This window comes from Amia ocellicauda, chromosome 23 (genome assembly GCF_036373705.1).
Source record: "Amia ocellicauda isolate fAmiCal2 chromosome 23, fAmiCal2.hap1, whole genome shotgun sequence".
Taxonomy (NCBI): domain Eukaryota; kingdom Metazoa; phylum Chordata; class Actinopteri; order Amiiformes; family Amiidae; genus Amia; species Amia ocellicauda.
In genome coordinates this window covers 20,326,575-20,353,499 of record NC_089872.1, presented here as the reverse complement: position 1 = coordinate 20,353,499, position 26,925 = coordinate 20,326,575, and the positions used below count along the sequence as shown (strand labels likewise).

The 26,925-nt window shown below is 46.1% G+C and overlaps 1 protein-coding gene across 4 annotated transcripts in view; it reads right to left on the bottom strand.

Annotated features, from left to right (window-relative positions):
• Window positions 1–26,925, bottom strand: part of ppm1ba (protein phosphatase, Mg2+/Mn2+ dependent, 1Ba) — a 40,127-nt gene that overhangs the window by 10,555 nt on the left and 2,647 nt on the right. For 3 of the 4 annotated variants that reach the window (XM_066697149.1, XM_066697152.1, XM_066697151.1), the window contains exons 2-3: window positions 5,774–6,634; window positions 1,981–2,098 (exon numbers count right to left, since the gene is read on the bottom strand). In XM_066697149.1, coding sequence (XP_066553246.1) covers window positions 1,981–2,098; window positions 5,774–6,619 — 964 coding nt within the window. In that variant the 5' untranslated portion in view covers window positions 6,620–6,634. Of the gene's footprint in view, window positions 1–1,980; window positions 2,099–5,773; window positions 6,635–12,662; window positions 12,800–26,925 lie in introns of those variants that run through there. The other variant, XM_066697150.1, reaches the window with a different exon arrangement.

The following is a 26,925-nucleotide window of genomic DNA, read 5'->3' as shown; positions in this document are numbered from 1 at the left end:
CTGCGGTCTGGATATCGTAGATAGTAGATTGGAATGGGGGGGACGTGTTGGCAGGTTAAACTGGCTGTGGCACATAAGAGCCCAAGACTGGATTGGCTGTAGCCGCTGTTCCCACCTCCCCTCTCTGCGCTGCCTATAGCCACCCCAGTCTCGGCCTCCTTGTTCCCCCCGCACAACCCGCTGCCTGCCGGCTGCAATTCCCCTCCCTGTGCCGACTGCGCGCCTCCCCTCCCTCCCCAACACTGCCACCTCGCACACAGCGCCGTCCTGGGGGGTGGCCACCGTCACCCACTAGGATGTGTGTGAAGTTGAATGCGCAGGAAAGGTGGCACCCTTGAGGAAGGTACTTTACCTAGATTGCTCCAGTAAATGCCCAGCTGTAAAAATGGGTAAAATAACGTGAGGTATTGTAACAACTGTACATCACCCTGGATAAGGGTGTCTGCTAAGAAATCGAGTAATAACACACAGGTAGCCCCCACGTAGGACGTGCTGTTGAATGCCAGCTTGGGAGAGCAGGGGGTTAACTCCTCTGTCCCACCATGCACACAGCGATAGCAGTCTCGTTTGTGCAGCGCAGCCCAATGCCAAGCCTCAGAAGGGAAACCGGATAGATTAAAACAAAAAAAAGAAACAAAACCCAGTCCGATTCTGAACCCGGAGGCGTGCGAATCGAGCGGTGACCTCGCGCACCGACTCCGACAGGCAGCTGTGCGTCCGAGCCCCCCTCAGGGGTGGGACTTCCTTGAGAAGCGGACATAGTGCGCAGGGTGGGCAGCGTGTTCGGAGGGGGATCCTTGGACAGTAACCGCCACCGTCTCGGCCCGTGCCAGGGTTGCAGCCCCAGGGCAGGCCGGGGAGGAAGCCCTGGAACGCAGTCTGAGGCTGCGGGCAGCCGGCCAGCGAGATGTTCAGCCAAAACATTTCTAACCAAAGCAGGAGACGCAGCGCTCTGGTATTTTCAGCGTCCAGGCTAGATTATTCCACAGCCCTCGTCCAGCTCGAGTGAGAGAGCCCATAACCCCAGACTTTCTAACTGTCAGACACATGCCAAAAAAATTTGCAAACATAACTGCTGGTATTAACACGATATAAAAATAAAACAGAACTAATGGAAACTAGGTCAGAAGAACAACCATCTCAAGCCATGGCCTTCATCTGCACTGTTCAGTGTGAAGGGAGGCTGAAACACTTTGAGAGGTCTTCACAAGTTGCATGGATGACTTTTAAATACGATGATTAGTTCTGTTCACTGACCAGCCTAAGAGCTTTGTGATGAGACATCCCAGGTGTGCGAGAGCATCGGTGAGGATGACTCTTTATTCCAGAATGGGGAAAAGGAATCATCCGCAGAGCGAGAGATCATTGACTCGTCTGCAGACGGCTCACGGGAGGGATAAGATCCTCTTGGAAAGTTTTGTACGACTTTCTAACAGGGGCAGATTTTAAACAAAGGGTCATAACCTGGCTGGAACCGCTCAATTCACAGGCTGCTGTCAGACTACTACAACTCGTCTTAACTGGTAAAATCACAATATATCCCTATTCACAATAATGCAAACGAGACTGCAGTGCCTTCACAGTGTGGCAGTTGACACAAGGTTGTTTCTCATTTATAGTTGAAATAACTTAATAATCTTTCAAGAACACAAGAACACAGCTGGAATAACACTAAATCAGCTGATCTCTCAGTACCGTTTCCACAATCCCTTGTAAAGCTGTAACTTTGCAATGCATTTAATAATAAAAAAAAAAAACATAATAAGCTTAATTAAAGTATGATTAATTCAAACAATAGGTTCCCTGCGACAATGTTCCTGGCCTACATTAAACAACTGATGAAAGAGAAAAGAGAGGAAAAGACAGCGGACTGGTGTGTGGGCGCGTGGTCTGGGACGACGGCTGCAGATTAGAGGCACCGTGGACAGGCCCAGCTGTGCACCATCTGCAAACCCCTTTCACTCCGGAGTCCGTTCTTACCTTCCACACGCGACTCCAGGTACTTATCCAGCTCGGCATCTTTCTTCACCGCCTCTTCGGACACCTTGGGCGCATTCGGGAAACACACCAACACAACGCTCATGTTATCACGGCTTCCCTGAAACCGCAAGAAAACAAAATCACACACTGACCTGCTTCTCCGGGCGGAGAAGAGCGGCAAGTGGAAAGATCCAGAACACAAACACACACCCCTCCCGAGCCATTTTCTCCCATGGCTCTAGTGATCATCTCTAACTCCCGCACAAGTCCAAGTTTGGCGTTAATTGAAACCCATATGTTTATATTTGGCAGGAATTTATCACTTGGTACGAGAACTGCAATTTTGTATTAAATGTTTTCCACTGCAAGACAGGACGAGAGAGTGGAAGAGCACAACAGTCACATGACAGTGTTCTTCCTAATCCACGTCATGGCTGCTAAACCTCCACTGCAGCCTCAGAGTGACATAAGACCGATTCAACATGAATTACAAACGTGGAAGTTGCTAGAATGTGGGATGGATTATATCTCTTCAGCAGTAAATTAAATCAAGCCTTTTAATTGAGCCTTGCATTGAGCCCGAATGAGCCAGGATACATAAGAGAGAGAGAGAAGACCATTCGCCCCATGGTGCTCGTTTGGTGTCCATTAATAACTAAGTGATCCAAGCATGGTATCCAGTCTGTTTTTGAATGTTCCCAATGTTTTTTTTACGATAGATTAGAAAAAGCAAAGGCCCTAGTACTGATCCCTGTGGAACTCCACTAACAACCTCACTCCAGTTAGAAGCGACTCCTCTAATCGACACCCTCCGTTTCCTAGACATCAACCAGTTCATAATCCATCTACTCACATTACCCTGAATGCCTACAGCTTCCAATTTGAGGATCAGTGTTTGGTGTGGAACCTTATCAAAAGCTTTTTGGAAATCTAAGTATATCATATCATATGCTTTCACATGATCTACAGCTGCAGTTGCATGTTCAAAACATCCTAATAAATTAGTAAGACATGATCTGCCTCGTCTAAACCCATGTTGACTATCTCTAAGAATATGGTTTCATTAAGATATTTTTTTTATAATTATAATTTTTTCCAACATTTTACAGGTGATGTAGGTGAGACTGATTGGTCTGTAATTTCCTGGCTCAGTTTTGTCCTCTTTCTTGTGGATTGGTTTGACATTTGCTGTCTTCCAGTCAGTTGGCACATCCCCTGTTCTAAGTGTCTTTTGGAATATTTGAGTTAGCGGCCTATAAATAATTTCCCTTGTTGGAAATATCCCATCTGGCCCAGGTGATTTGTTTGTTTTTAATTCTGCTGGTCCCTTTAGTACCTCCTCCTCATTTATCCTGATCTCTCTTAGGGTTTGACTGGACTGATTGTTAACCTGTGGCATGTTATCTGTTTTTTCTTTTGTAAAAACTTCTATGAAATACTCATTCAGAACATTTGACACATCTTGTTCATTTTCCAAGATACTTCCATTATTGTCCTTTATCTGTTTCACTTCCTCCTTTATTGTCCTCTTGCTGTTGTAGTATTGAAAAGCTGTTTGCATTAGTTTTAGCTCCAAGAGCTATGTTTCTTTCTATTTCCCTCTTTGCTTTCCTGATCCCTTTCTTAAGATCTTTTTGCAGTTCAACATGTGTATTTTGTGTAATCTCTATCCCTTTTGTATGCGCTATACAACATTCTCTATTAAACCATTTGGGCCACTGTTTTTTGGTCCTCAATTTGCTAAGTTATGGTACAAATTTCTCCTGAGCCTCAAATAGTATATTCTTAAAATATACCCATCCATTTTCACCTGAATCTGTATCCAGTGTGCTCCAGTCTACCTCTTCAAACCTTGAAGGTATGAGGCGGCACTTAGCTTTTCTAAAATTGTAGACCAGTGTTTTAGACTTGGGCCTTGTTTTTTGAAAGAATGCCTCAAAGCTAACCATATTGTGATCACAATTTGCCATTGGTTCTCTAACTAGTGTCCCCCTGACTAGCTTGGTCATTTGAAAAGTCAATGCCTGCACTCTCTCTGGTTGGTTCCCTGACAAATTGAGTTAGAAAGCAGTCATTTATCATCTCAACCATTTCTATTTCTGCTTCTGTAGTCCCGACTGGGCTTTCCCAGTCTATGTTTGGGAAATTGAAATCCCTCATTATAACATCCACATCCTTGCTACATGCAGTCCTGATTACACTGTACAATGCAGCATCTTTCTGAATATCTGAGTCTGGTGGCCTGTAACAAACTCCTACCACTAATCCTCCAGATCTCTTGTTCAAAAGTTTAACCCACAAAGATTCTGTTTCATTACTAGGATCTGATTTGAGTTCTTCTGCCTCAATGTCATTTCTGACACATAATGCTACCCCACCACCTCTTCGATTATTCCTGTCTCTCCTAAACTGTGTGTATCCTTGCAACTTGTATGCATCCCCATCATTTTCTGTAAGCCATGTTTCCGTCACAACATCATAGTCACACGCCAGCACTGTGGCTTCTAGGTCTAACATCTTGTTCCTTATACTCCTGGCATTGAGGTACAAACACTTCAGGACTTTCCTACTAGCAGGTTCCCTTGGTTCTCTTTCCTTAGTGGAACATCTCACATTGTCAGAGCTCCCTGCCCCCCTGGTCCCTAGTTTAAAAGATTTTCAATTTCTCTGCACATAGGCTCTCCCAATGCATTAGCCCCCCCTCTGTTTATATGTAGACCGTCCGATTTGTACAGGTCCCATCTATCCCAGAAGAAAGACCAATGCTCCATAAACCTAAACCCCTCTTCCCTACACCAAGATTTCAATCACGTGTTAAACTTTCTAATCTCAGCCTGTCTCCCTGGTATTTCAGAGAAAACTACTGTGGAGGTTCTGCACTTTAGTTTCTTTCCCAACTCTAAATTTGTCTTGCAGAACCTCTGCCCTACCTCTTGCTATGTCATTGGTTCCAATGGGGACAGTGACCAGTGGATTCCCCCCGGCTTTGGCCAGTAGCCCGTCTACTAGTTTAGGGAGATCTGCAACCTGAGCACAAGGCAGGCAAGATACCATGGGGTAAGGTCTTTTTCCATACCTGTAGCCTTGGCGTAACAGTGGAACACACATACAGAAGTGTCAGCATTAAGTGTTAATGTCAAAAGAAAAGCAACAGGCAAGGCACTGCTGCCAGCACCCCCCCCACCCGCAGAGATTGAATGCAGGCTGATGATCTAATAATAAAGAGTGAGAGCACCGAAGGACCTCAGGTAAGAAGCATCTGGTCCTAAAAGACAGCCCACAGACAGACTCAACAGAACTAAAGGGTAAAACTTAACATAACAAATCTTAACAACATCTTAAGGTCAGCATCTTTAAGTCTAATACACCATTATAAAGCCACAATGTTACAGCCCAGGGTTTTAGGTTTATTTATCCATATTTAACAGACAGATTTAAATCCACAGGGCAGCCGATGCAACTCCTCTCACAAACTATTGGGCACGACCTGCACACTGTAAGTTTGCAAAATCCTGCTGTATCAGTGAACCTGTGGCCAGGAAAGTCAAGACAAGTTAATGCATTACCTTGCTGAGATTAGGCTGCGGCGGTATCTTATCTTTGTGTGCGAGTTTTACAGCTGGGGGGGGATTAACGAGGCACATGAACTCAACGGGGGAGTGCGGAGTCAGCAGGACAGTTTTAAATCGAGCTCTTGCACCTGGAGTCTTGACGGTTGCTCCTGAAGCACCCAGACAAACACAAGACGACAGTGCGAAGACCGTTTCCCCTCTCGAGGGCCGGCGAGACGTACCTTGTGCAGGCAGGTGTCCACCACGGAGTTGCAGACCTTCTCCAGGTCGTCGGTGACCTCCAGCCGGGACCGGACAAACTCGCACAGCTCCTCATTGCTCATGACGTCCCAGATGCCATCACAGGCCAGCACCACGAACTCGTCCTCCTCGGCCCGCGGGATCTCGTACACCTCGGGTTCTGGCGATACCAGCTGCTCTGTGGGGCCCTTGCCGTCCACGCACTTATAATCGTAGTCCCCGAGGGCCCGTGAGACGGCGAGGGAGCCGTTGACCCGCTGGATCATGACGGAACCACCAGCGTTCTGGATGCGCTCCTTCTCGCGGGGGTTGCAGGGCTTGTGGTCCTGGGTGGAGAAGCACACCTGCGCGCTACGGTACAGCACAGCCCGCGAGTCTCCGCAGTTGATGAAGTACAGGTGCTCCGGGGACATGAGCACACCCACCGCTGTGGAGCCGCTGCGGTCCATGCCGTTGCGCAGGTCGGAGAAGTTGCGCATCAATTCGTCGATCTTGAGGAACCCTGACCGGATGCCGCTCTTAACGCTCTCCACTGTGGGCTCCGGGCTCGAGCCGGGCTTCTCCGTGCCGCGGAAGTCCTCGTTGCCCGTGATGTGCTCCAGCAGGTGCTTGGAGCAATAGTTTGCTACCCGGGAGCCGGCGTGCCCGTCGTACACGGCAAAGAAGGACCACTCCTCCAGGCCGTGAGGGATGCCAACCACTGCTGTGTGGGCATCCTCCATCTCCACACGCCAGCCCTGCATGCTGCTCAGTCCATAGCGCAGGCCATTGCCCGTGCCGTGGGCATTGTGCTTCTCAGTCTTCGGCTTGTCCAGAAACGCACCCATGGCTCAGTGTACCACCTGGAACAGGTACAAGAGAGAAGGTTATAAGACATGGAAAGGGTGGCTGTCCCCCGAACCCACACACCCCCTACAGCCATGGGTTCAGAGTGTAATAGGTCTGGGCTGGCGCTGCTAAAAGTGCTGTCAAACAGAAGGGCTTTGGTCAGATCTTGCCAGTTGAAAGATGTTAAAAAGTCAATAAAGGTTAAACACAGCAAAGATTACTTTATTTTAGCTCATGAGGGCTTATAATGATGCCCCCCTTACAGAGCGGACAGAGGAGGATAAACGAGGAGCAGGAAGAAAGAAAGAGAGAGAGAGAGAGATTCTAAAAGCGCCTCTGGCACCGAGTGTACAAGCGGGCTCGTGAAGCGAGATTTATTTAGCCCCGATCGGTGACGCTACAGCGGCACAATGACATTGCTGGGGAGTCAATGTCAGTGAAAGGCAGTATGTCCCGAATGAAACAAAGGGCTACAATGCAGAGGGAGAATAAATAGAAGGGCTGTGCTGGACGGGGCTGCGAAGACCAAGCGTTTTACATAAGAGACGCATCACCCTCCAGCTCTCATACAGCCGCCACAGCACCCTGAACTCAACCCATTAGCTTTGGGCCGTTTCCTCTCACAATCATGGCTACACACGTGCTCCCTGCCTGCAGCTGGCAAAACAAATATCTGGAAAATTGCACACACAAAAAACACAAGTTCAAACTGCGTCCATCCCCTAACCCCTCATCATTACCCTGAATATAGCTCTTTGAAGAATTAAATACTTCTCCTCAGCCAGAAAGAGCTCAAGTATCATTTTAGGAAGTGGAGTGAACATGTCTTTCTTTTCTTTCCAGCGAGTAGCAGACACAGAGAGGAGCTGACGTACTGCATTTAGAGATTAAGTCACTCACCGCACGAGATCAGGGAGACCGGCCTGACACGGCGATACATTGCTATCATGTTCAAGCTACTCACTCAACTACCATGATCACTTCCTTGTAGTTCAGGGAAACATGTTGCATTCAGCCCGACGGGAGAGAGAAAAGATTTAGAAAAAAACATACTGCAAAATTTTAGCCACTTGACTCCGGCTCAAAAGAATCAGTGGGAACCAGAGAACGTGAAATGTACAAGGTGGTGGTGCCGAAAATCAAACCCCCTTTCACATCTAAATGATCCTCGTGTTTAACGGGGAAAGGCGATATGATTTCAGAGTCGGACCGGGATGATAAGCCATTGTCCATTGTCTGTTTGCCATGTCAGCTCTCTAAAGGTCATCGTCTCTGCCTCACATGCATGGACTACCATCACAGGTGAAAGTCCAAACCAGAAAAATAAATAAATGAAACCTGCTTTACAATTTAAAAGAGATTTACACTCAGTCTTTTTGGTATCAAGAGGTAGAGCTTTACGCCAGTAGAGCAGTGTATTGATCTTTAACTGCAGTGGTGAAAGCTTGTGTGTAGAGTGAGACACACGCGACACCCGGGACCGGATTTCAGGCTGTTATTTAACCGATACATTCATTTATTACACCGACAGCAAGATCTCTTCACTGTGCCTTTGCAGAAATGGTGCTCAAGAAACACAGAATACGGGTCTCATTCTAGAATGGCAGCAGGCATTCATTCTTGCACTGTTAAACTCACGCAGTATCACACACTCTGCTGCGTCACACTCGTCTTTTCCTGTAGGCAGGGGTGTTAGCAGGATTACACTAATCACCAGTCGCAGGCAGGCGGTGTTTACATGTGCTTGTGTCTTTCCCTCGGTCGCACAGGCATGACTAGGGCCAGTGTGGGCACCTGTCTCCGCAGTCAGGGCTTAAGCTGGTGAAGCCAACTGGAAGTTGGGTTCTTAGCGAGCTCCGCCCGTAGCTGCGGTCCGAGAAAGGGAAAGAGAGAGAGGAGGAATGGCTTTCGAGATGGTGGCATCCAACGCCATCTGACACGAACAGATTACCCAGGCCGCTAATTCACCTGCCGCCCCCTTCCTCTGTGCTGGGTGAAAGACATATCAGTCATTCTGGCAACATGTGGGCCCAGTTAAAACGTGTTGAAATAGGCCTGTGTTTGTCTTAACGACCACAAATGACCCAGATAACCGAAATAGAAAATCATTATAGACTCGGTGGGTTTGAAACGGCAGCATCTGCCGGGCATCGGAATCTGCGGGGGAGTGCCGCGGCTGTGGAGACAACCGGGGGGGGAATGGGCGGAAAGCACGGAGACCAAGATGGGCAGAGCTGTGGGACCCCCATCTCAGCCACGTCTCTCCAAAACCATCCAGAACAAGGCAGCCAAATGCATTTCTCACCCATCGAAATGAGACACTGTATCCGAATCACAAATCCATGCACACACACACAGGAAGAAAAAACAATCGAGACACGGCCTTGTGGACTGTTGCAGTTATGCTGTAGGGCAAACTGAAATTGAGAGAATGTCTCCCACCAGCCGACGGTGCTTTTAGGCGACGTCCCACTCTGTAACTGGCACAGCCATAGCAACGGCAACGACCACCTTATGCCTCATCACCTACCCCGGCCACACAAGGGCTGGACACACAAACTTTAACCTTGGGGGTGGTTTTCATTACATTCCCAACATGCCAAGAGATAAATGACTTCTATGAGCACACATTATTTTGCCTTTGTTCCGTTTGTTGTTTCTGTTTTTTCCAATACAAACTGAACGAGTAAGGTAACAACCAAACATACACACTCATCAGGTTTTCAGCGCGATGACGACAGCATGTGACAAAAGGTTCAAGTTACAACACAACAGGAAATTCCTCTATCGGGAGCCCATTGAGTTACCGTGCACTCTTCTGTCATCGTGTCAAAGCTCCCGGGCAGCACTGCATACGGTGCGACTGCCATCGGACCAGCTACACGGCAGCGAACACGACACAAACATTGACCCAGCAGCAGAACGGATACGAAGTCCATTTGGAAAAAGTTGCAGGAAAGCAAACACAAAAAGCACACCTTGCTTACTCTTTTTGTACACATTCTGAAAACCGAAATGGAGGAGGGGGGAGGAAATCTTTCCAGATAAACTTTCACTAACATTTGTTGGCATCTGTGAAACCATAGCAATAAGCACAATCTGAAGAAGACAGATGTGCTTTGCTCAAATAAATAAATGATTCCAACAGATTTCTGCAGGCTAATCTTAAGTATCTGTACCTGTAAACACGCACACAGAGACCACCAGTTCGGTCTATATGAGGTGAACAGAACGGTGAATGCAAAGTCAGCATTAGAAATTTCCAAAGACATCCTTAACTTTTCTGCTGGTTTAATAACACAGGCCAAGGCACAATATGAACTCTATTGAACTCTGCATTCGAGTGTGAGCACATTGCCCTGGACATAAAGGACTTGCTATCAACATTCAAATAACTACCCTAGTCAGGATCACGTCTGGTTCTTGGAAAAGGTGTCAGATCTCACTCACTGGAAGGCACACAAAGAGGGGATGTTTCTCAGCTTTAGGGGACAGATCTGATGTGTTCTCAAAATTCGCTCCAGGACAGGTGGGGCAACTGCGCTGAACAATCTCACGATGTGGTTCCTAATTTCCACACAGACCTGCCTCGCATACCTCTGTGCTCAAACTCTGTATCCACCCCAGCCTTGTAATGTAAGCAGTCAATCAGGTTCATAATTACACAGGGCTATTGCCATAGTGTAATATGCCCGTTTAGGCTATGTGTCGGCTCACTTTCGACACAGAGCAACGCAGCAGAGCAGCAACTCCCCGCCAAGCAAGTTTCTTGGTTCAGAGCATCTTAGTCCAGCTTTCCGGTGCGTTTCTGAGACTCGGCACCACCTGGGAGATGGGGGTTGGGGGAGCAGCAGCGTGGCAGTCTGTGCGGGACATGTTGGGGCACATAGCTGTGGGAGACCTGGGGAGGTGCTCAGCTACCCACGCAGAGGCAACATGCCACAGCTCTTAAAGACACACGTCAGACCCACGGATTGAAGACTGAAAAGACACGAATCGGGAGATCAAGTTTAATACCCCTGCCCACCTCAAAAGGGCTGAGCTGGTTCCTGCCTTGAAGCAGACAGCTAATAATGCAGATAAACTAGTGACCCAGGAAGCGCACTTCTATTTGCCCTTTAAAACACTTTCCTTTAGCCTCGTGTTGGCTGCGGCAAGCACCCCCAGTGTGGCAAACGGGGCACGGCTCTGTGCTGCAGGGACGCGTCTCTCCCAGGAGCTCCAAGACAGCCATGGGTTACTACTGGATGTGCGCCCTTTCCCCCGAGAGAAGGAAGGCAGTGTGGGAAGAGGGGGCGTTCCACAACCTGATTACAACTTTGATTGTCTCGCAAGTCAGTGAGAGTGTTACGATGCTAAGGAACGGTTAAACCGGTTCTGTTAAATTAACGCAAGAATGCAATAAAACATAGGTAGACACCGGTTCAGTCAGTCAAATATTTACACCTCTCCTTCACTCAACTTAAACACATGGTGTTGTTCAGAAACTACAGAAATGTCAAATGTCTCATCGTTCTTTAGCATGTCCTTAAAGGACTCTAAGGAGCCGTACCTGAACCAGAGTTAGCATTAATCGAGAAGCTTTAAGCTGCTTTGACCAAACCTCTGCCCTAAGTAAATGTATTACTGATCCAAATCAGGCATTCATGAAGTCCAGCTCAGCTAAACCACAGAATTAGCAGCGAGATCACTTTCTTCAGTCAGGAGTTATCAATAAACCCAGCCTGCATCTGCGGGGACAATTAAGTACCGTAAACAGTGAACTGGACCTTAGATCTACCATCTCACCAACGATCAGAGCTGAAGGCTGAGTGCCCCAGGGTTCTGCTGCTTTCTTTCACTTTAACTTCCAAAATTACATCTTATCTTCTAAGAGTCTTTGGTTATTCAGTGAGGAAACCACTGAGCTGATAATGCATTGATATGAGAAAGCAAGATCATGGCAGAAGACATTTACAGTGCAGAGAAGTTTTTGAGCTGAAAATGTGTTTTTCACTTAACTGCAGACAATATGCCGGTCAAAGAGAGCAGCTCCCGCGATTATGAACGCGACCTCAGCAGACTGAAAAACACCAGGACAGTGGAGGCCAAGCAGCTCTTGGAGCGAGACCTCCAACTGGCACTAAAAATAAGGTGTCTTGCCTTTCCGGATGCCCCATTCCAGCTCTACTGGGAGCCCGGCACACAGGAGAAATAAAAAGTGCGTTCCCAAAAAAGGCCGATGGCAAAGGAGCAGGCTGCCGGGTCAGGTGGTCATTCTGCAGTGTCATGGCACAGGCTGCTCAGCTGTCTGCCTCTCCAAACACGCTACACACAGGGGCTATTTATACTGGGGGCTTGGGTTTCAAATTCACTGCCACAACTTAGAGCAGAGCAGGGTAAGGCACTCCCCCATCCCATTCATTCAGACGACTCCCACGGGCTGGAGACAGGACTCGAGACTGACGATGGACCCTGATAACACCAGCCCAGCCCTGTCATATCCTACCAGCTGGTAGCTATTGCTTTCTCTCTATCAAGGACCCCGTCTGTCCACTATACCCATTTTCTCTTAATGGGAGCCCACCTTCATTCTGCAACCCCAGCCAGATCTTATCTCACGGGGATAAGACTAGGAACGGGTCTTCTCAACAGTGTAGAAGACGCATATGTCTGTGAAAACGTTCAGTGTGAGAAAGGTCTGTAGAAGAAAGCATTAACACCCCCCCCACCAGACCCTCACATTCAAGGTGTTAAAAAATAACCCAGCACGTCTCAGTGCTCAGGAGCACCTGTTCCACAGATCAGCCCTTTGTGGAACCGTTGGCACATTTGCCTTCCCCTTTGAACGCATTATGGTATTAGCATTTGTGAACAGACACGACCTAAAAATAATGGGTCATTACTTATGAATGGCTTGTGCTTCTGAATGCACAAATCCGGGCATGAGACACTTCAGGAAATAAATAAATAAATTGATAAATAGCAGCAGGAAGTGAGTCTGTCACTTTGATGTGTTTTCCTTGGCAATTCAGATTCAGGGCCCACAGCCGAGTTACAGACCTGCGACGCTGCAGCAGTCACCCGGCGCCTCTTTGTTCTCTCTCCAAACACGGGTTTCTGTTCTTGGGATTTGTTCTTAACGTGGCCTCATTTAAAAAGTCAAAACACGGCAGTCGTCAACACAAACACGGCAGTTCCCTGTAAAACGACCTCTGCCAGAGCATGCACGCACACACAAAAAAAGAAAGGCGTCTTGGAAGGAACTGCAATGTTCTTCATCCGAGGACGAACACAAGCCGGCATGTCCGTGATTAAAAGGAGACGGTGCCAGTCCCTCCCGCCGTAATGATATTACCCGTGCGACGGCCCGGCTCTCCAATACATCTCCCCTTTCATAAAAGAGGACAGAGAAACGCCGCTCGCTCCCGCTGGAGGTGCACGATGATGTAACCAGGCATGTGATGCGCTCCATTGCCATGGCGACCCGACTGGAGTGGCAGCCCCGCGGTTTCTATGGCGACGGGAGTGCGCGGGCTCCGTGCCGGGGAAAAGATCTCCGGCAGACGGATTCTCGCAGGAGAGCGGGTCCCTTTCCGCGCCTCCCAGAGACGCGTCTCTCTCCACATCAAGACTCGGACTGAAGAAAAGCCCTATGGTCCACAGCTACAGGTCTTCAATGTGAGTGTACTTCCAAACATACAAAACACTTCAGTTCTTACTCTATGTATTAAACTAGTCTGTGACGTCTGACAGAGATGGTTCCTGTGCTTCACACTAAGTAGGAGTAAGAATCTGTAAGAGTGATTCAAGATTTCTCAGAAAAAGGCTGTCTAAGAGAAAAAGTGACAGACTTCTCATTTTCTCAGCTGCTATGGAAACTGAAAACAAGGGAGATTACCGTGTTGATCTAGCAGGCTTGCCCAACAGCGGATTGATAATTGCCACAGATGCACAGAAAGATGTGCGTGTCATACGAATGCCTGTGCATCTCTACCGCGGCAGCCAGAAGTATTTACACCCCCTCGTTTGAAACAATATTGCTCCGACACTCGGTAACAGATACAGTTAATTAAAATAGGCGGACTGTGTGAGCCATCTGATCAGGCTACAAACTGTGCAGATCTGCTTCCTACTCCGAACATACGCGTCACATACGTATTCAACCCCTACGATACGCGTCTCATGGTCCGGCCATGCTGGCCTGACTGAGATCATGTGTAAACGCAGAGCACCACTGGGATGGAGTATATTTGGTGCTCTTGTGAGCATCCAGATAGGGAATTAAGTGCCGTGTGCAGCTAAGTGGCTGGGGCTCCATGCTGGGATTTCTGAGTGACTCACTTGGTGTCATAAATTATTTGTTTTGGGAGGCGAAAGGAGGATTTGGGGAAAGAATATTCACACAGATTTTTATAGATCTGCCTACATTTCTTAACATAGTATTTATTTGGATTCAGTTTTCCGACACGTTCCAATATCTCATGACAGGTGTCAAATGTGACTCAAAAAACGCTGCAGTCACCTGTGCAAAACAGAAAGCAGGCATTTGGGATGACCTGACGCAGGCTGTGGGGTAAACCGTGCTCTAATAAGGTTCTGTTCCAACAAAACAAAATTGAGTTGAGATTTTAGAACGTTTTCCTTGATCAGCAGTTGCAAATCTAACACTAAAGCATACGAGGAAAGACAAGATGATCACCAACCTGGGGAGTTAAACAGTCTGATTGTGTCTGCATTGCCACAGGCAACTTGACAGCCCAGCGATTCTTCCAGGGTCACAATAAGCTGCTCTAGAGCCACCCTGGCAACACTCTAAACACACAAGAACTTGTTTCAGTGTACAAACTGAGAGACCTAACTCCAAGTGAAGACAACTGGTCTTCTCACAGCTTTTTTCACCAGTATCCCCAATCGCTTGGTATTTTACACCATTTAAGCAGCCCAGTTGATGGTTGACAATGCCTGTAGTCACTCAAGACAAGCCAGGTGGACTGTGCTGGGCAATTCCCCTCCCAGTGGCAGTGTGCAAAGTCCTGTTGCCGTCCGCACTGGCAACAGGAGCTCGTGACCCTCAATGCGCTGCCCACATCCCCTGGCATTTCCAACCCGCTTGAGCATAAACAGCAAACTCGTATGATTTATCTTTCATGTTTCGACTTCCAAACTGCCTGCACTTATTACGCTAGCCCCATTTTAACTTGCATGCCAAAGAAACAACACAACGCTAAAAATAAAGTCAACACGGCAGCGTTGCCATGCTACCCCAAGTACTTCTATCTAAACACGGGTTTACTTCATTCGGCAGTCCCGCAGACTACCCTGCACCAGGGCGCACCAAAAACCTGTTCTCTGTCTATTTCCTTTCAGCCGCTCCATAAAAGGGAATATCTCACGCTTGAGCATCTTCTAACAGGGAAAAGAGTTTTTTGGCTCCCATTCGTGCGTTCAGTTTCCTAAAACCGCACTCAGGACTCAAGTATACACTCAAAACCTTGGTCACTTTAAGTATCCTAGTGTATAAACAAACAAATACACACATACATAAATCCATCTGCATCTGTGGTGTTTCTATGCTGGGGTTTATAACCAGTAAGGACCATAAACCAAAGCACTGATTCTTTTAAAATCATACAATCTCCTCCTTCAGAAGTCTGTATTTTGTACGAGCTGTTGAAATACTTTCAGCACGCTGACGTAAAGGGAGTCGCAGCCTGTGGGATCACTTAGTGCTCTCCACTCTTTCTTTTCAGTAACCGCTGGATCACATGCTCTCTGTTCAAATTAAAGGTTATCACACTGGGAAGTTCAACACTTTCAGCGCAAATATACCGGTTAAATCACAACTGTAACAACACGGGGCACTGTACTCCTACAACAGGCAGCCACCCAAGAGGAGGTGGGGGGAGCGCGCAAATCAAACATTTCCTCATCGCCGTGCAGCCTGAAATACAATCGCCTCGAAACCAGGAACGCATTGGATTGCTTAAGGTTTTATTTGTAAGCATCTTTCACAGAGTCCAGCTGGTCACAGAACAAGACCCATTCTGCTGCCATAGCGCTTTGCTACAATGGACAATGGGAAGGCTACAGTAAAGCAACACTACACGACAGATCTGGCTTTAAATTACTGTGCATGATTCGACCTTGTACACTGCCTTTTTATATAACATTGCAAACAAGTATAGATTCATTACTTATAATAAATCCATTAAACAAAAGCTTGACTCATACTTGTAACTTGCTCTGTTTCAGACCAGTGGAAATAAATTAATAAATATCTATAGTGGCATAGGGTGTTCAGAGAAATTGAATAATCTGGTGAGGACAAATTTGGCTTCTGATTTTTTTTTTTTTTTTAAATTAACAACCCACCAAAAGAGAACAAACATACACGAACACGAGGCTACAACTCCTGTCCTCCCACGTCATCGTTGCCAGTCTGTCGGCCCTTTACGCGGATGTAGTTGTATCCGAGAGACCGCAATGCCACAAAATGAGCGCAGCCATCTTACTCATGCAGTCTCACACATCTCAATGGAAGTAAAAAGAAAAGAGGTCATATCCCAGGTGAATACACTACGGGTTACTGCTCCCGAAACAAACAGAACTTTATGGAACAGCAGGGCGAGAGCTTCACACCATCATTATAAACTTTATTGCGTCACCTTGGCATCAACACAAATGGGATGAGCAGCAAACCATTCATGGCAAGAAGCTAATTATGGATAGCTCATCCCAGCTGCACAAACACTGCAATTTTAGCTTTAAGCTCTGCTGACACCAAGGTTTAGGTTAGGTTTAAATCCAGCAGGTTAGAGTGGATAACACCTGGTTGGGGTTGTGGTGTGATATTCCCGGCCAGGCACTGCAACGGACAGCCCTGTGCAACCGTGAACTGGCAAATCGAGGGATTCCAACAATGTAGTGTACAGAAAAACTGGATTTACATATTGCACCATGTCAGACGTCCTTTATCTCAAAGGTCGGCTGCACACAAGAGGGAATTCTGGGAAGGGAGAATTAAAAATACATAAAAAAAAAAAAAAATCCTCCTTCTCTATGAATATTGTCATTTGTATTTCATAAGACTTCAGTATATAAATATACACAATATGAATATCATTTTTATTATTTCTACCACGTTCTAGCACAGTTAACACCCAACTGAAAATAGACTGAGTGGGCTGCCATACAGCTTACTATCTGTCGACAATTTCACTATAGCTCTCGCTCCTTCTCTCTCTCTACTGAAACACCTACAGCCACAGGAATGATGAAGTCACCCATACGCCGAGCATTACAGCATCGCTCCAGTTACAGCAATCTACCGGATTAAAGCGAACATCCCTCTGGAATAATAACAAGATCCCGCTAACACCCCCCCAAGCCACACCCCAGACTCACAAGGCCTGCAAAGCAAATCGACTGATGTTTAACCTCAATCAGAGTCTGCTATCCTGTTCTGAGATGTAGGATAGATTAACAAGATGGACCAGAACGATATGGTTAGATATTTGTTTTGCTGTACTACACAGATAGTGGTGTTATTGGACCAATTTAGTTATAAATCCTCTTAGAATCCTCTTGGAAACAAAACAATGTTATATTTAATGATACAAATCATTTAATAATGACTGGATAGAAGATTTCCTGTTGAAGATCATCCAGCAGTCAGAGAACAGGAAAAAGCAGCCGATCATCTCTCATACAGGGGAAATGAAATGGGCTACACACCAGAGCCCCTAATTGCACAGCCGTGCGATCATTTACTTATGCTTAAGCCAACTCAGAAGAGGCCATAATGCCGACTGCAGTAATGATTATGATCTGAACACTACCTGTCAGAGAGGCATGTGGTCAATTACCTGTCCTAGGTGGACAGTCTTCACTGTCATGCAAGGACAGCATGAGACGCATGGTAAACCCCGATAATGAAGCTGTCTTAGGATCTATAAAACGAGGTACAAACTGCCACAGAAAGCGGAGGTTCCTACAGTTTAGGAAACATGTAAAAACTCGCACATGAACACCTGTGAAAAACATTAACGATCAAAATAAAGATTTTTAGTGGCATCAGGCTGAAACTGGCTTTAGACAGTCATGACTTGGGGGGATAGCAAAGAACGAACATCTCTTTACAAATTCTTTTGCAAAACCTCGAGCATCTCGGTCACAGAATTCCACTCAGCACGTTTGGGTACATCCGGCCATCCTTTACACACAAGAGAGAGACGGATGTGTGCAAATGACACGGGATCAAACCCCCCCCATCATGTGTTTTAGCTTTTCCATTCCAGAGAAAACATTCAAAACAATGCCTGTGGGGCAAGTGCTGTACATTAAGGAGAACCACTTCAGCCCATCACACGTCTTCCCTTTTGTCCATGATGACAAAAGACCTCGGAGAGCAGGGCTCGGCTCCCCACATACAGCTCCCATGTCACGTGACAGACAGACTGCGGAGAGTTCACAGGAACGGATCACACCCCGTACCCCGTGCAAACCACAAAAACCACAAACTCTCCGTCACTCATTCTCAAAACACTACACTGAGTGCTGCAGACAAATAATTTCCAAGGCCCTGAGTGCGAGACCAAAACTGGAAATCCCCAAACTAAATGTGAAAAAAACACTCAGCCAAGAAACAAATACTGCGGACTCACAAACACAAGAAGTGTCAAAATATATAATAAGGGGCAGCAGCATGCAGTACTAGTTTAAACTGCTTTAACTAAAACTAACGTACAGCCAAACACAAGTACCGTCTTATTTCTTGGTTCTCTGAGCCAGTCATTCACTAATACTACCGTTTAAATAGGACTTACGATTTCAAAGAACATCAAATGCTACATTCAGATTGCAGAGTTGCGTTACAATCCACAATAACACTATTAGAGAGACTACAGACTCTTACATCACATTTATTTCTAACTCATCCTGTTCATATGAAAAGCATTTGTTAAAATAACAAAACCCAGAGATGTAACTGTAGATTATGAATTCTCTAAAGTTACTCTATCACAAGGATGCAGCCAAGGGAATGAATGCACACATCATAAACACATACATGTGTGTAATGTGTGTACATAGATTTACAAGCAAAAAATTGTTTGCACCCGAGTCTGGACTGGTTTCGTCTGGCTGTGGACAAACTCCTCTTCACCCACCGTCTCTTGTGCTAAATCAAATGCATCCCAACAAATAGCTAGTCCCACACAAAAAGCAGCATCCTGCACGGTCTCTCCATGAACACATCCAACCTTCCCAGCATTTTCCTAAGTGATCCTCAGGCGAAATATCACTCAATTGTCCCAAATTCAGTGCAGTTAATTTCCATCTGGGACAGTACCTCCCTTGCCCTGTTCCGTGGAACAAGGAAACAGGACAGAGAGACTATTGAAAGAGTATAACAAGGTAATTGAATTGGTTCAGGCACATATCTGATGTGTGCAGCTGTAGATTATGCCGTTGCACAGCCAGATCTCTACGCCAGCGATGTGCCATATTAACTCAGAGACCAAGACCGCAGCTCTCAGCGACTCTGGGAATTAAAGGGCAACCTGCAGACCAGGGAGTGTCTCACCGATATCACATAGGTTTGCGCTTCGTGGCGAGCTGCTCAGAAGTAACCAGCCCCCTCAGTCACTTTACTAATCAAATAAAAATTATAATTTTGTTCATTCTCCGAGACTGTAGCGCTTGGTCAGCTGGGGGGCTGCTGTCAGGGACTGAGGAACACTAGCCGAGCTGGGGAGGGTCTGTGGAGGCCAAGAATAGCCGTACATAGGAAAACGCAACCCATCGCTGCTGCATTTCCAACAGGTTTCAAAGATTCACTGCTGCTTCTGCACGGCTCTGGTGACATGGCGGGGCCTCCGACTCACCAGGCCTCGCACACGAGGAATTTCAGCTTCAGATGGAATATGTCTAGTGCAGCATTGAGGAGCATCCTGGTGAGAAGAAAAGTGCCAAAAATAATGAATACAAAAAATAAATAAACATATCGCCTGTGTCAGAAGTTCACAGCGCGTTTTTATTTCTCCGCTTCGATGCAAGCTCTCTGGTGCCTGGATGCGGCAGCTGCCGAACAGGAACCTTGTTATACGTGACAACTTTATTTAGGGTCCTTAGCAACAGTTCTACATTTCATCCCGACATTAGACTGCATCATTCATTCTATCATGAGCATATGGCAGTAAATATGTCCGTACAGCCCGAATGTTTTTGAGGCAGGATATTCCTAGTCAAGCATCAGTCCCTATAATGGAGCAGCGCACTGATGCGATCAAAGACACAGGAAGTACATGTATGAACAGCTGCTCTTCACGTGGCAGACAGAATGAACGCTACATTAGCCTCTCATGTTGCTGACGAGGCGGTAGTCTAAACGCCAAGCCCAGGTGACATGCAGTTTCGGCTCCGGTGCGAGAGAAGGGACACCCGTGAGGAACAACCGAGTACTGTGAGGGTCACAGCGGAGGGAGAGCCCTGGACAAGCCTGCAGGTGAGACGGCCATCGGAAACATCCACGAGAAGCTGAAGACACACACGTCTGATCGGTCGGGGCATAGACCACTGGCACACACTCATTCTAGGAACAAATATTAACAAGGGTGGTGGAAAGAAAGCTCTGCAGGCCGGGCAGGGTCCAGGGAAATGGGTCTAGTCCCAGCCAAGACCACGTCACGTAACGGCCAGCGCAAGCTCTACAGCCCGACAGCTGTCCAAAGGGCCCTGCGGTCTTGCGACACAGTTGGAAGCAGTGGTTTGTAATTAGACTGACTATTACAGGGGGCCGTACAGTGGCAGAGGAAAAGTAATAAGAACTGGGCAGCTCCCAGTGCGTGCGGTCTGGAAATACGGGCCGCTCGGCAGAGGATGTGCAGAGGACGAGCCAGGAGCGTCCTACAAAGAATTCTTCATGACCCAGTTAATGGATTATCAGGTTATTTCAGGGCCTTTATTTTTTTTTGGTCCAGTATTTCCAGGAGTATAAAAATATAAAGGGAGTATTCAGGTTGGTGATGCACAGCGGGGGAGGGGAAGATTCCTCCGTAGATTGAGTGCTATCAACAGGGGTGAGATTGTACTGAATCACACAACAATATCAGGCTGTGTCAGGGACAATTCACCGTCACAGCAGAAAAAAAAACAACTGACCACACATTTTCTGCTCGTCACACTATACCATGAGGCCCAAGCAGAGTCTGTGAAGGGAGATTCACTCTGCACAGCCCTTCTGTATATGAAGCAAGAAAACAACTGTTACACCACAACTTATCTCTTCCTGTTGGCGCGATTGCAAACGGCTTCTTTCACACCAAGTTGGACCAAGGATTTAGATTCGAAATATTTAAAAGGGCCATTACACCACTGACTCAGCAGCATATAAAAAAAGCCTATTAGGCAGGTCACTTTCAAAACATTCAGTTACATGGCATTTTATGTATTATTTTCTATTAGGGAGGGTGGGGGGGACAGATGTGTGACCGTTGGCAGTAGTACCTGAATGTTTTCATCAAACCCCGATAGAAGATTTCATGATGTCTTTAAAACTGCCTACAGTCAAACTGATTCTCAGAAGGAGTTTGTAAACATGTTTTTATATATTTCTTTGCTGCCCAGTTTGACAAAAGCCTGACTCAAGAACAATACATCCATGCAGCGATTCAATTCAATCCCAGCATTAGCCTAAGGTCTATATACTCAGATCCCACTCTCGAATTGTTAAACACAAAAACACCAACAAATCTTAATTTCCAACCTGTACAACCCTCTTGCTGAGCGGTGGATTTTCATTACACATGATATTAACAATAAGAATCCAGCAGTGGATATGACTGATAAACAGGTCTTGGATCTGTGCTAACTGAGCCCTGCACTAGCATGCGTCTTGCATGACCCGCGTGGCTGCGTGTCACCAAAATGCGTGGCCGTCTCCAACTGGCAGCAGAAACCGCTTCTGAACAGCATCTAATGACAGAAGGAACTGGGAGTAGTAGTATTCAGATATATTACACTCTTTCATTTTTTTTCCACCCCACCAATGTCTCACAATTAATAGTAACGCTGTTGTGGGAGGTTTCTACAGCCACCTTGCAGAAAATGGGAATGCATGCCAAGGAGTCAAAGGTCCGTAGTCAGAACAAGTTGGATATTGTCGAATAAATTCCTGACTTTTGTGCAATTTAGCTGGTTCAGACCATACATAGAAGAGAAAGAAAAAAAAAACACTAAAACATGATAGCAGCTGGTATTAATCCCATCACAACTTCTGCTACTAGAGTGTCCACAACTCAGCATCTGAATATTGTGGTTAAAGTGTAAGAGACTGAAATTTGCATGGCTTCATTTAAAGGCGCCATGTGATGTGTGTGACCACATCACAGAAACACGACTCAATCCTGTCCAGTGACTTACAAAATGGAGGTGAAAAAGTGTGGTGGGGGGCGAGGCCTAGTTCGATACCGCCATTTCAGAAAATGCACAACTGTAATTGCCCAGGCAGTTTACTCGCGTATCAGTGTTGAACACCACCTCTGATAACAAAGGCAAACATTCATGAGTGCCCTGTTTGCCCACCCCACCACAGGGCATTCGCAGTTGCCACACTCACCCACGATGGTGTACAGGAGAAAACCGGCTCTCCGGTGTGCGCTTTGAGACACAACAAAATGCAAAGTCATGCTCAGACTTTTAATGGTGTAGATCAACAGATTTCATATCCAAATGAGACCCACCTGATGCTGGAGCACACTCTCTGCCAGCCTGACAAGATATTTTTTGCACACACCACGGTGAGAGGAGGTAGCACCGAGGAGGAGGGCCCAAACATGCCCAGCAGCAGGTTTTCGGGCACACCTGGGCCTCCCAGGGCTCCTATCTCTGGGAGGAATGCTGGGATTAGCTATAGCTGCCTGCAACGTTCTGTAGGAATGTCACCGAAATGCAAGGGAGTTTCGGCACAACCGTGAAAGAAAAGACACACACAACAATGCCCTACTGAGACACAGTCAGACACCGAGCTCAAAGTGCCCGCTGTGGTCGATGAAAAACCAGAGCAACGAAACTAGAGCCAACAAAAACAACTGTGAAGGAAATAAAAACAAACTGCTAATTACAAAACAAAAAAGAAATGAAAAAGCCAGGGGGGATGTGAAACATGCACTAGTTCACCGAGTCGGGCCGAATCCTGGCCCAGGCCGTCCCTCACAGTGGAGGTTTCTCAGAACACACGATTCGCAGAACTGCGCCAGAAGTCAATGTCATACAGGCTAATTAAAATCAATTCACCAGCTTTAGCATGAACCGTAACATGGTCATGGACATTAATCCTTACTGAAACAGGAGTTTAAAAAAAATAATGGAATATCAGTTAAGAAAAACTGATCAGGACTATAAATAAATACACTCACCTAAAGGATTATTAGGAACACCTGTTCAATTTCTCATTAATGCAATTATCTAACCAACCAATCACATGGCAGTTGCTTCAATGCATTTAGGGGTGTGGTCCTGGTCAAGACAATCTCCTGAACTCCAAACTGAATGTCTGAATGGGAAAGAAAGGTGATTTAAGCAATTTTGAGCGTGGCATGGTTGTTGGTGCCAGACGGGCCGGTCTGAGTATTTCACAATCTGCTCAGTTACTGGGATTTTCACGCACAACCATTTCTAGGGTTTACAAAGAATGGTGTGAAAAGGGAAAAACATCCAGTATGCGGCAGTCCTGTGGGCGAAAATGCCTTGTTGATGCTAGAGGTCAGAGGAGAATGGGCCGACTGATTCAAGCTGATAGAAGAGCAACTTTGACTGAAATAACCACTCGTTACAACCGAGGTATGCAGCAAAGCATTTGTGAAGCCACAACACGTACAACCTTGAGGCGGATGGGCTACAACAGCAGAAGACCCCACCGGGTACCACTCATCTCCACTACAAATAGGAAAAAGAGGCTACAATTTGCACAAGCTCACCAAAATTGGACAGTTGAAGACTGGAAAAATGTTGCCTGGTCTGATGAGTCTCGATTTCTGTTGAGACATTCAGATGGTAGAGTCAGAATTTGGCGTAAACAGAATGAGAACATGGATCCATCATGCCTTGTTACCACTGTGCAGGCTGGTGGTGGTGGTGTAATGGTGTGGGGGATGTTTTCTTGGCACACTTTAAGCCCCTTAGTGCCAATTGGGCATCGTTTAAATGCCACGGCCTACCTGAGTATTGTTTCTGACCATGTCCATCCCTTTATGACCACCATGTACCCATCCTCTGATGGCTACTTCCAGCAGGATAATGCACCATGTCACAAAGGTCGAATCATTTCAAATTGGTTTCTTGAACATGACAATGAGTTCACTGTACTAAACTGGCCCCCACAGTCACCAGATCTCAACCCAATAGAGCATCTTTGGGATGTGGTGGAACGGGAGCTTCGTGCCCTGGATGTGCATCCCACAAATCTCCATCAACTGCAAGATGCTATCCTATCAATATGGGCCAACATTTCTAAAGAATGCTTTCAGCACCTTGTTGAATCAATGCCACGTAGAATTAAGGCAGTGCACCTTGCGGAGGGAAAACTATAGGAGGCATTGTGCCCCGGAACCGGTTCTCAGTGAGGAACAGACCAACTCAGACCCGCTACGACCGAGAGGAGTGCAGGCCGGCACGAATAATAAATAAGCATGATGCTGAACAAAAGGACTGAGAAGGAGGTGAGATGGGCTCGCTGCTGCACTGGACATTGAACCGCACAGTGGTCTACAGTTACTAAAATAAATCAACAAAGGAAGTTTGCGCACAGAGTTCACAGAAACCTTTACCACGAAAGAGGTTTCAAACGCCCCCTCTCCAACCTCCCCTTCCTTTCCCAGGCTGATGTGAGAGGGATAGACAGGGTGAGAAATATACACAGCGCATATCTGGTGTAAACTACATAAACATGCTCATCCCACGGACCGAGGTCTAGATCAAGTATGCGTTTAAAGCCGATACCACGATCCAGAGCAAGGGGACGGGAGAGGAGGCGTTCTAGACCGTTGTGCTGCCTGCCGTGTTCGGGAACTCAAAGCACCGGTTTTGTGCTGCCGCCGCTGGAATGTGGGGTCAAGCGAACGCCACCGCCAGCTACTGTGGAGTGACTCCAGAGAGCCCCCCAGTAGTCACTGCACCCCAGCTGTAAAAACAGCCATCAAAAGGCCAACTACAGTGTGTACCTCCTTCGCTTTTAAAATTCATACGCAAGAATTAGGCTCGCGAGAGAGTCACGACCATTTAAAACGGTGTTGTTTGCATGTGTTCAGCTATAAATTTGGTGCCATGCAAGCGTTCTCTTCCGCCACGCACATCAGGCCGCAGTTATTGTGTCATCGCGGCGGCGTTTCTCCCACTGAGAGAAGGGTTTCACGCGTCTCGCTCACTTGCACGTGGGGAGGATGTTTGCGCACAGGGCTTTTGTTTGATTCTTAGTTGTAAAACGCGCTCACGGTTCAAAGCAGAGAATCTTGTAATCTTTTGCTGCGTGTGTAGCAGTAGCTGTGCCTCGTGCTTTTTCCTTCAGTATAACTTACACGATGCAGTGTTGTACATGTTTGTATCACAGCGTTCGCCACAGTTTAACTCTCACACTGTGGAACTTTCTACAGTTTACTGCTACCGGGCTCCCAATTGTGAGTGGCCAGGGATAAAGCAGCCAGCTATATGGATAAATAACAATAATAGGTTTATTGACTCATTCGTTTCAATTTCATTCTTGAATTGTCTGCAGTGCTGATTGGTTTGCACTTTTAGATCATTGTTGGCTTTTGAAACCAGGTTCACATACGGTTTACATGATTAAACCTAATTTAAGGGACTATTGACATCTGAATGTCTTCTAGCATATCTTTCCCAAAAGAATATAGATTGAAGTACTGTTGGGGTTTTTGCCAAGAAGAACAAAATACTTCAAAATATCTGCATATTAAACATTTTCAAACTTCATTGTTTATAAGCAAGTACAGCAGGTTGCACTTCACAATAAACCTCCCTGGGGTTTCCAGAGAACAAAAATAAATAAAGATTATATTGAAGGATAAAGAATTAACATTAAGTGCAGATAGTCGTCTTTCCGATTAAATTACTACACTGATAATGAAGCCTGAAATTACTTTTTTTTTTTTTCTGCCATGTAATAGAAGGCAATCGATTATTTAGTACATCCCGCCATTTGGTTACAGAGAAAATGCTTTTAATTAATTTCAGTTTCAATTATCACAGCATTCCTGTTATTAAAACTGTGCCAGAGACATCAATGCACCTGATATCAAGGAAAGAGCTGCTGTATGGCTTTTAAAATTAAATCAACACAGACTCCATTCATGTTTGGAATGGATGCGCTCCAATTAGAAGTTAAGACAGACTTCTTGTTTTGGTGCACTCTACACTGCATGCACTAAAATAAATTTCATTTTCTCTTATACATTTAATAAAAAAACGATCTGTAATGCATTCATGTGGTAACAGCTTAAGCCTCCCATGCATTCGATTGCACAACTAAGTCTCTCCTAAAGATCGTTACCCCAGGCTTCATTCTTCAGGGCTGTGGTGTCAGATCTTGCATGTAACGTCAGCAAAAGCCCTTAGTCACACTGGAGAGCGCTGGCGGTTGAAACTTTTGCTGGTTTTGGTTTAGATTCGCATTGCTTTTCACAGTATGACTGATCATGAGTGTTTTGTATATTTCTTTCGGTTTTAAAAACCCATTTCTCTCGACCATACGAGATGCATGACATTCAACACAAAAAGAAAAGAGTCAAAGTCCAAAACTGATAATGTTTGGCCCCTTATAAGAGATTGCTTTAAATGCCATGGAAAGCCCAACGTGAAGGCAGCCTACAATAGCAGCATACCTAACAAGACTCTGCTCTCCACGTGCTATTCTGAACCTAGCTAAAATGAGAATAAACATGTGCACAAACTACCCCTAATCCTTTTAGCAGAGTTCCTAAATGGCATTCCTACTTAATTTAGGCACAATAAGCCTCTCTTCATTTAAGGGCATTTAATTAATCTATTTAAAATGGATGCATGTAATCTATTTAAAGATCAATTGTCTCATTCACAGACTTGGGATCACATTCAAAGGCATTTCAATTCAAACATCACTTTTAACTATTTGCATTTCACTTCATATTTGCATAATCTGAAATGCAAGGCTTTGAAGTAATGGGAAACATTAGACAGAAACATTTCAAACACACTGTAAATGATGTTGTAAAGGATGTCCTGATCTGTGCGTAATCCCTGTTCATCCAGATGAGATCTGCATTCACACCTCTGC